The sequence below is a fragment of the Ptychodera flava genome, chromosome 8 (assembly GCF_041260155.1).
Source record: "Ptychodera flava strain L36383 chromosome 8, AS_Pfla_20210202, whole genome shotgun sequence".
NCBI classification, from domain to species: Eukaryota; Metazoa; Hemichordata; class Enteropneusta; family Ptychoderidae; genus Ptychodera; species Ptychodera flava.
The window spans coordinates 6582313-6592498 of NC_091935.1; the positions used below are offsets into that span (position 1 = coordinate 6582313).

The 10186-nt window shown below is 37.8% G+C and overlaps 1 protein-coding gene across 1 annotated transcript in view; it reads left to right on the forward strand.

The window, feature by feature from the left end:
* LOC139139490 (uncharacterized) overlaps positions 1-9395 on the forward strand; it is a 73320-nt gene extending 63925 nt beyond the window's left edge. The window contains exons 81-88 of the mRNA XM_070708402.1: positions 481-707; positions 1019-1120; positions 1694-1915; positions 2373-2414; positions 3647-3667; positions 4934-4993; positions 5676-5730; positions 6418-9395. Coding sequence (XP_070564503.1) covers positions 481-707; positions 1019-1120; positions 1694-1915; positions 2373-2414; positions 3647-3667; positions 4934-4993; positions 5676-5730; positions 6418-7094 — 1406 coding nt within the window. The 3' untranslated portion in view covers positions 7095-9395. The remainder of the gene's footprint in view (positions 1-480; positions 708-1018; positions 1121-1693; positions 1916-2372; positions 2415-3646; positions 3668-4933; positions 4994-5675; positions 5731-6417) is intronic.
* The last annotated feature ends 791 nt before the right edge of the window (positions 9396-10186 follow it).

Sequence of the window (10186 nt, forward strand, 5' to 3'; positions counted from 1 at the left end):
ATGCCCCATAGAAATTTCACAGGGATGGCGATTTGAGTAAAAGTTTAAGTTTTTTTCAATTTTAAGTCGCAACCTACCTTAAAACGATTTGAGAGAGGTAGAAGATATATTAAGAGAGACACGGAATTAGACGGGCAAAGATAGACAGACAGACAGACAGCCTCAGACAGACAGCCTCAGACAGACAGACAGACAGACAGAGAGACAGACAGACTGACAGACAGACAGAGAGACAGACAGACAGACAGACAGACAGATATGGAATTACTAGGCTGTGATAGACATACAAGGACTAGTCAGCACTAATGTACTGGTAGGAAAGAAATGGAAAGAGTAAAATGTAGAAAGATCTGTGTCTGGAGCGATATCTCAAATGTCTATAATATAACGTTCACTATCAATTATTAGATTTCAAGTTTAACATTCATCACATCACATATGTGTGGTATCGCCTAAGTAGAATTGATATTATGTTTTCAGTGATGAAGTTGGACAGTGTTATCGTGATGCTGGTTGAAGCGGCGTGCATTGCTCTCGGGGAGATAGGCAGAAACGGCCCACTTCCTCTGAAGGATGGAGGGGAGGGTACAGAGAAGACAATCGAAGACATTTGGGAGCTCAAGGAGGAAGATGGACGAGAACTTACCAAACTCTCTGTCGTACAAACTCTCATGAGCAAAGTTCTCTCAGAGGACGATTCAGCAGACGTAAGTACCGATTTATAGGTGACCAATCAGAAGGAATGTCATTTTCGTTGCATCAATTTGTAAATTGCTATTGCTGCAGATGCATAACTATATACTTTTCAAATGTTGCAAGGTTCTTATAGCAATGGCTGAAACTTTGTATGTTTTTTTTGCAATCGCGAAATGTTCCATCGACTGTCCTTTGTCGAACTGAAAGCTCCACAAGTGATGTGAATATGGTATATTTCTTCCAAAACACAGACTCCAGTATAAGGCAGACATGCTGTAAAATCAGTCAATGTGTAAACTTACAACGTGACCTTACCTTGCAGGTCAAGGCAAAGGCAGCAGAAGCTGTTGCCTTCCAGACGATAGGAGATCCTCACTTCCCTCATCGGAAAGTTGTAATCCAAGGGTTATTAGAAAGTGCCGCTGTAAGTTGACAAAAGCCTGTGCTCTATAGTCTCAAGTATATATCTTTTAGACATTATAACTTGTGAAAAGGATATAACCACCTTATCGCAACAATGTTGAAATCGTTGTAGCCATATACTAGAGTTATTCTGTGGTACATACACAAGTCTAGTACTTGACATGATATTTGCTTTATTCGTGTCTTCAGATATGAGGGACAAAGTATCTTTCTTTGAACTTGATTTGTGTCAATTTTGCATGATTTTAAAAATCACTCACTTTGGTTAGAATTTTTGAAACACGCTGAAAGATCGTTGACAAAATATAAGCTTGCCACCAAGACCGTCTTACACCAGAACAGACGAAGAAAGCGATGGCCAATTTTCTAGTAGCTATCACCTTAAGACCAATTCTAATAAACTGCAAACCTTAGCATCCAGTACAGTATGATTTCATTCGACACTCACATCATGCACATCGACATAACAACCATTTTATGCCTTCCTGGTTATATTAGCAAGGTACTCGAATCATGACTTGTCATTGTAACGGCAACTTTAGTGTGACTCATTGTATCACAAATCTGCCAACAGGTCCGTGTACAGCCAAGAACACAGCACATCTCATTACACTTTGCCATAGGCGACTCGTTGGTCACAGCAATCCAGGGACCATATTCACCGCACGGTGGCGATAATTGGAGAGTGAGAATGGAGGATAGGGGTTCACGTGAACCGTACGGCGAGGATTTAGTTTGGCCTTTGACGCTTCTTGTGGACAGGTACATCAATGATGTACCAGCAGATCATACTGAGGTGAGATTTCGATTCCTTCACTTTATTTTAGCGTTGTCGCTTGTGTTTTAATACATTCATAAAATCTTTGATCATTTCTGGATTTTTTGTCTCAGTAAGATGCGGATCACAAATGTTATTCTATATGTTAGAGGGCGCATTGAGTGTCACAGGCCAAGCCTGTCTTTTTGCAGAAAGCACTGTTTCACACGGCATTGATGTTCGATGTGTTGGAGGTGTTACAACAGCTATGTCATCGCAGCTGGTGTCGTAACCAAAAGCCTAAAGCGCAAAATTGCATGATATGCTCGTCAACTGACCAAAAATATTGATGCTGCGCCAACAATGACAAATGCCCATTGCTAATAATGCATGAATTTGTGTTCAAGTTATTCTCTGAAATCCTAACAAAAATGCTAGCGAGCGACTGTTTGCGTCATCGGCATTGCTAAATTAGAATGACTTTATATTACATCAGGAGTATATGGACGATGAATTTGACATTGCTGAGAATTTCTTAGTAAGTATTGAGATTAGACGCACTATGCTTTCAGTTCAATGTTAATGTAATGTTTAAGTACCGTATCAAGTCTTGTAGGACGTGCGCTCGCCAACAGCTGCCATGCATAGTAAAATATCTTCGCCTATTATGTTTTTAACCTTAATCCGCTTGCTGAACATATTTTCAAATGTTTATTGTAGTGTTCACAATTTGTGCTTTGTAAGCTGTCTGTTATCTGAGATTTTTCGCTGTTATTTTTCGTAGTGTTAATGTAATGCACCTTTGTAAATTTGTCTTCTGCTATAAAGTGATAATAAAAATTAGATGTTCTGCTTTGATATTTGCTTTTTATAAGCACATATGTAACGCGTTTGATTTCGATCTGCTTTCTTGTCATAAGAAATGGTATTTCTGTCTTATTATGTTGATGTTATATATAGTCCCTGTGTATAAGATGATAGTAGCACTTTCACTGAAAGTATCGTAGAATTACAATGACAAGTCACAAACTTTTAACACAGGTCAGACAATGTTGAATTGCAAAAACGCCTTATGAATCATCTTCCATACGTGTTGTCAGTGGTTTGTGTAGACTTAACCAAGGCTTCTGCTTGGTTGCCAGAAATTGCGCATGGCCATGATGTGTAGCAAGAGATATTTGCGAAAACCTGTCTCGCTCTCGTTTGTGGTATTTCACGCCAATTGACAGTTACAAATCTTGCTGACATTAATGGGCACTCAGAAACTGAAAGACCAGTTTTTAACTAAAGAATCATTAATTTCGAGCCGTTTTGTTCAGAAAGATGTTGCATTGTAAGCGTCCCTGATTCCCCATGAAACGTGACTTCATTTTCCCGGTCTTAAAGGTGAAAAAGGTATACAGTCACCTGTAACCTAAATATGGGGCGCTCCTAGTTATTCAAAAAGTCCATGCGAGGGCGCTGTTTTTAAAAAGCGGCCACCCGCTTAAGATCTGTGATTGGTTAGATTTTCTCTTCCCATGGTAATTGTAGCAAAATTTGAACAGGTGACAGTATACCTTAAAACTTATGAAGGGAAGAAAGCATTGATCGAGAATAGTCCTATATAAGACAGTATGCCGCTTTCACAGTGATTGTTTTCACAATGTCGATGTTAGCAATAATACTTTGAAATGGCCCTATCATCGACAATGGATATTTGCCATGTGAGGCACTTTATCCACATCGGGAACTAATGTTTTACAACTTTGCGTTTTATTACATTAACAGGCGATGGGAACTATGAGAGAGGTAATTTTGAAATCTTACAATAAAAGTAAAATTAACTAATTTCATGAAACTTACACGGTTTATACCGTTTTACAATAAAAATTAAATATATCTGCATTTTTTCACTGATACCCGCGTTAAACAATTGGCAAGCTTACCCCTCCCCCACCCGTTACCCACAATCCATGTCTCGATATTCCACAACCCCTAATCTTCCTCTCTCCCACCCTTTAACTAACTTCAGTTGTTTATGACCACCATGTGGTTTAACTTCACTCAACTTATCCAAACAAAGTCCGCACAGACTTTTTACTGAACCCACTACCATTACAGTTGGATTTCGTGTGTGTTCAGTGGGTAAAATGCAACCCATACGCTCGACTCTCTCGCATTCCCCCGTTGGCTACACAGGCCATATGCAACCCATACGCTCGACTCTCTCGCATTCCCCCGTTGGCTACACAGGCCTTCTCCTGCCGTCGACAATATGATTTTAATAGCTAGGTTCGCTTTAGGCCTTGCCTAGCCAAACCGTAGAGGGCACGCACATCAAAAGAGACGGGAAACTGTGTAGTGAATCGGGGGCTGTGACAGAGACTATTATATTCCCTCAGCTGCTAAATTGTAAACATATTGGGGTATACGGTCATTTCGTAATGTTCAAGATTATCTTTTACCGTCTGTGTATGAGTTATTCCGACGTAAGTGATTGCATAGGTCACTGCTGCACAAAATAATATTTGGTCGTATATATCCTACATTAGTTAAATGTACTTTAAACTTTACCTGTAAATATTCCTTTCACACTGAATACCACCCGCGATGAGAGAGAGAAAGAGAGAGAGAGAGAGAGAGAGAGAGAGAGAGAGAGAGAGAGAGAGAGAGAGAGAGAGATTGTTCCTTGGACATCTCAGTATAACAGTGACTTCGAGGAATTTTGAAGACTTTTTTCTTCTACGCATTTTATGACATGAAAATTTGCATGAATTAATTATGTGTCAAGGGACAAAAACAAACAACAGCGTTTTTATCCGACAAAATTATGTTCAAGGTACCGAGATTAGACGATCGTTTCTCTGATCAAACAGGTAGATAAATTAAAATGCGGGAAATATTTTGTTATTTTCGGCCTTAGGAAATAATGGACAAAGAAGTAGAAAACAGTAAAAGGTAGCGAATCTCAGGAACAAATCTAATCTGTAAATTGTCAGTGTTCCAGATTAAGTTTGATGAAAGTGTAGTTGTTGATATTAACGAATGACCATACGGAATTTTTTTCCATTGCAGAGCGTGTGTGTTTGGTTGCTTGTCTTGACGGCGAATTTCAGAACACAGACAGCCATTGAGGTGAGTTTGGGAGTCGATTTTATCAATGTGAATGTCATCAACTTAATTTCAGATAAAGTCGACAAGATTATAACGTCACCATTGTTTAAGGAGAGAGTGTGTGCGAGAGGCAGACTCAGACGGGGAAATCCTAGACGTTCTATGTTTCAGATTTTTTAAATAACATTCATATTATGACGCATTGCAAGAGAATGGTATTTGCATTGTTCAGACATTGAATAGTTTATTCATAGGCTAGTTCTGTCTGACCTTGCTTCGATGCATATTGTCATTGAGATTATTCGGTATGCAGAGATGTACGTAGTACAGTTGTACAAAGTTTGTTAAAGTGAGACCAAACTTTGGCTTAACTATCCTAACCCCAAGTGCTATAGATAAAAGTGTGGCATCGACTCGATCAGGGTATTTTCAGTTATATGAATTAAACAACTCGCTCGCTTCATTGAGTTCTTGACGCAATTCAGACAGAAAATGCGACAAGGCATGAGGCAAAAATATATTCGAAATCAAACAGTTGTAATGGAGATAATCAAAATCGACAAAATACGTCTGAGATGGGTTCTCAAGCTGAATGTAAAAACAGTAAAATGTTCATAGGCAGCCCCAAATATTCCATTATATATAGGCTATTATTGACAAGATCTATTAGCCAGCTAACTTAGTTTTGTCCTTTTACACACAGACCCGTTTGATGACCATTCAACAAGCAGTCACACAAATGGTGAATTACTGGGAAGGTACGAATTCGTTTATATTCAACTCGTGCTTGCGACAACGTATGCTTCATTATTCATGTTTATTGGTTTGTTGTTTTATTTGATTATTTCGTCACCGCCGTAAAACGAGCAAATTTATGTAAGAATAGCACCTCTGTGTCGTTTGGCAGATACATTTACCTTGATTTTACATGCTGTATCACTGTGAATTTTGTTTGTTTTGGGTTTTTTTTATGATTTTTGATCGCAGTTGCTTTGATGTGACGACAATGAAATTTGTTAAACAGTGGAACTCCAGAAAACTTCACCCTTGAAAATTTTTATACTACAGTATATAGTACTAGTGAAATTGTCTCGTCCACGTTTAGAATGTGTATTTTTGTCAGACTATCGTGTGTAGTGAAGATCATATAACGAAACTCTTTGCAATTATACTTACCTGATAATCAGACTGTGTTCACAAACTGCCCAATAACTAAGATGGATCCTTTTTCTACTGTCCATGCCATGAATTGTACAAAAAAATCGAGAACATTACACTACGTCATAGTACTTGTCTGCGTCGGTACAAATACACAGGTAAGCTTACATACTGAACGGTTAATTTTGATTTAATGTAGCTTTATAAATAGGTAAAGTAGATAAAACGACGACTGGAAACCAAACTGGTCACTAATTTTTATGGTAATGTTTTCCTTTTTTTCACAGAAACCAATGTTATCGTCGAATTGTCACCAACCATCCAACATCGCCTTCTAACTTCGCTCAAGCTCATCAAACCAGCGGTGTCCAGCATTAATATGGGCAAAATGATCTCAGTTCGACTTACTCAACAGAAACAATACCACAGCGAAGTCAGGATACAAATCAGCAGAGAAAATTCACTGGTAGAGAATGAACCGTCAGTAGAAGTGGTAACACACACACCACAACACGCAGAGCCGGAAACAGAAAGACAGATAGAATCCGAGCTCAGTTCTGAACCAAGTCATGAAATAGACGTCGTCGAACAAGGGCGATCGGAATCCGAGAATGAAGCAGAAGAAGAACAACCAGGAGCCGAACAAGAATCACACGTCACAGAAGTCCGAATGACTACGGACGACGAGGAGACGCTAGAGTCATTCTTCGGACGGGATATGAGCATCGTAAGAACAGTGACCACCCACAGATCGACTACAGTCGAACACGAAACAGAGGAGATATCTTTCGAAACTTTCCTTGGATCAGAGATGAACATCGAAGTTAGCTCAAGTGAGAAATCTTCAGAAGAAACTCGCCCCGAGGATACTCCTCTTCAAAACCTTCACCCAGATCAAGACCAATACACGTCTACATCTTTCGATTCCGACACAGATGAAGAAGATGAAGTCACCCAGTTTTAGACATTAGCGTTCATAGCCTCTCCTATTTAACACTCAGAAATTCACAAAGTTTATATTTGAGTTAATGTTCTCAGTAGAGTTTTGTATTGTATTAACAGTAAAAATAGGTAGACTATTGCAGTCACCATCATATTGTCAACCTATTCTTTAACGGTGACAGCAAGCATGGTAGTCGCAAATCAGCATAAAACACTGTATTGTAATAGTTTATAAATTATACATATATTTACACTTTCCTCGACCTGAAGTATTTACAGTTGAGTAATTCCATAACAGGATTAGAAATCCATAATTCTTGGTTCAATATTAACCCTTTTGTTCTTTATATTTGTTTTTTGAATTTTAACTGCATGATTTGTTCCATACAAACAAAAAAATATGGAAGGGAATAAAAATTCGACAAAGTGTTGCAGTATGCTTATATATTTGTTGTTTAATTATTTAACTAAATATATTTATCAGTAATTAATTTTACAAGGTTATAAAATCAACTTTCTGTTTGTGCTGAACCCAAATGGCAGTCACTGTTTAAAGGTATACTGTCACCTGTTCCAATTTTGCCACAGTGATCATGGAAAGAGAAAATCTAACAATCACCGATTTTAAGCGGGTGGCCGCTTTTTAAAACAGCGCCCCCACATGGGCATTTTGAATACCAAGGAACGCCCTTTGACCATATATGGGCATGCTTAGATTACAGGTGTATACCGTTAATAGCAAATGACAAAATTTATCCATGTCACTTGAGCAGACAGTCACGACACTTGGGATTGGCACGATATGAAAATGTCAATGAAAATGAACATTTTGTTCCTCTTGTACCATGGAACTCTCCTCCACAAAGCAAAAGTCCTTTGTTTTGTCGAAGTTCCAACATTACATTGTGTGCAATCTCATTTGTACAGTGTCAGAGAGTAGTTTCACTGATCACCACCTGATTGTCATGTGATCAACTATCCAAGACAGTACCCTTTTCCTTCTACCCAAAGAAATGTACGATTTCACGTCATTCAGCCTGCCATAGGAAAAATTGGCCTTTGAATTGAAACTTGATGAATGTGCAAGTCAGGAAAATCAAACTTCTTATTCGTTTCATTGGCTTGGTTATCCTGAATGACGTCAGTCACTTCAAGCTTTGTTGAAGGTGAAGATTTTCAGTTTTGGCAAATATTTGTTATTGAACTGTAAGATGACATACAATCTTATGTGTTGAATCGGAATCAAACAGGGTACCAAATTACTGTTGCCAATTTACAGAGTCACAGTCAATCTTGATAATTGACAACCTAATCAAGGAGATGTGTATTCATTCACTATTTGATGTACACTGAAACATTTGGAGACAAGTGTGGAATTCCGGTAGATGGCTGTTTCAACTGAGAATATGTCAACACAAGAGTCTCTAACCTGGCGGTTAGAAATTCAAAAATGATATTTCAAAATCTTGTTAATTTAGTACATTGCCATGCCAGAAGTAGCTCTGCAGAATCGTAGTGCAATATATCTTATCCTAAAATTTTAACACGACTTCAAGATCTGTTTGAAACTAGATTGAACATTAGATGTAGTAAAAGTTGATTTTTTTTTATCTATGTGCCATATCTGGATTTTGTAACAATTTATTTAATCTATTTGCTGCACATTGGTATTAAATTTTTATTTGTAATAGAAACTGGTACAATTGTGAACAATGTACATGAAGCACAGTCAATGAGCTGTCAGTGTTAACTATAAACCCCAATTTAACTCCAAATTTCATTAAAACTAACTTTTCTGTGGGATTTATTACAATATATCAAATTTCAGCCATGAACAATACGTATTTATTCTCTTTTTGGAGGTTGTGAGGTACCTACAGAGGTGATCTTTAATGTTTTGGGGTATGTTTCGTTCACTAGTTGACACAGTTTAATTCATGATTCTAGTCTGTCTATGCAAAAATGTCAAGCGATATTTTCCTCAGATTTGGTCCATACGATGGAGGGTTAAAACTTCATTTTGATCGTCAAGTTTTCACCGAATAGAGGATGCTGAACTTTGGTGGCAATGAAGAGTATGGACCTAGTTATATTATGATATCAGAAATACCATTTTCTTTTCAACTCCAAGAGGGGAATAAAGTAAAACTATTATATCACTGCAGCTGTTTTAGGGATTTTCATGGGATAGTTTCCTTTCCAAATTTTGTAACATTTTATAAGATACTACCCAAAATATATATTTTTTTGAACAGCACACGCAATCGAAATGTTGTACAGTGGGAAATTTGAATAAAGGGAATAAAAGATTTATTTAACTATGTATGGTCTCTGTGAACTTTGATTATGAATGTTGTGAGGTTTGCAAAATCATGATTCACACTCAATAGTACTAACAGGTAATGTCTGAGGTCTTGGACGTGATCAAATCGATCTTGTACTGAATTTCAGTCTTACATTTGTCAATTCTTGAATATTTGTTCGCAACTCAGCTGGACAGATTGAATGGCAAGTCAACTGGTCTGGTAAATAACAGCTGTGGTACTGAATTTCCGCACCACACTTACTGAGTGTCTGCCAACTAACGCTTGCAGTGTACAGTGATTATCCTATTCATTTGTGCAAATTTGTGTCAATGAGTTTGATCGGGTGTGCAAGTCTGGCCACGTCTCATCGTCCATGGTGAATATTCATACACCTCGGATGATGCACTTCTGTTTTCCCTTACAAATCATACTGTTACTGAATACAAGACAAGACCTCATTTTGTCAAGAACTCGAATATTGCTGTAAACATCAAATGCTATTTAATATCGCATGAAATTTTTACCTTTGACTACCATTGCCAATGTTATACTATGTACCAAACCTATGAGCACATATGATCTCACCAGAAATCTTGGGGACTGCAGTACATCATTATGACGCTAAAAGATTGGAGTATACAATGTATTCAGTGGGTGAGCATATTCTCCACACACACTGTCATCTGTTTAAAACACACAGATGATGATTTATTTCTTGGTCTTAACTTGACATGAATGTGTTGAAATATTTATTGGTAAATACTGAGAATAACAATTTTATTTCTTTACTCTTGTCTCTGGTGCACTT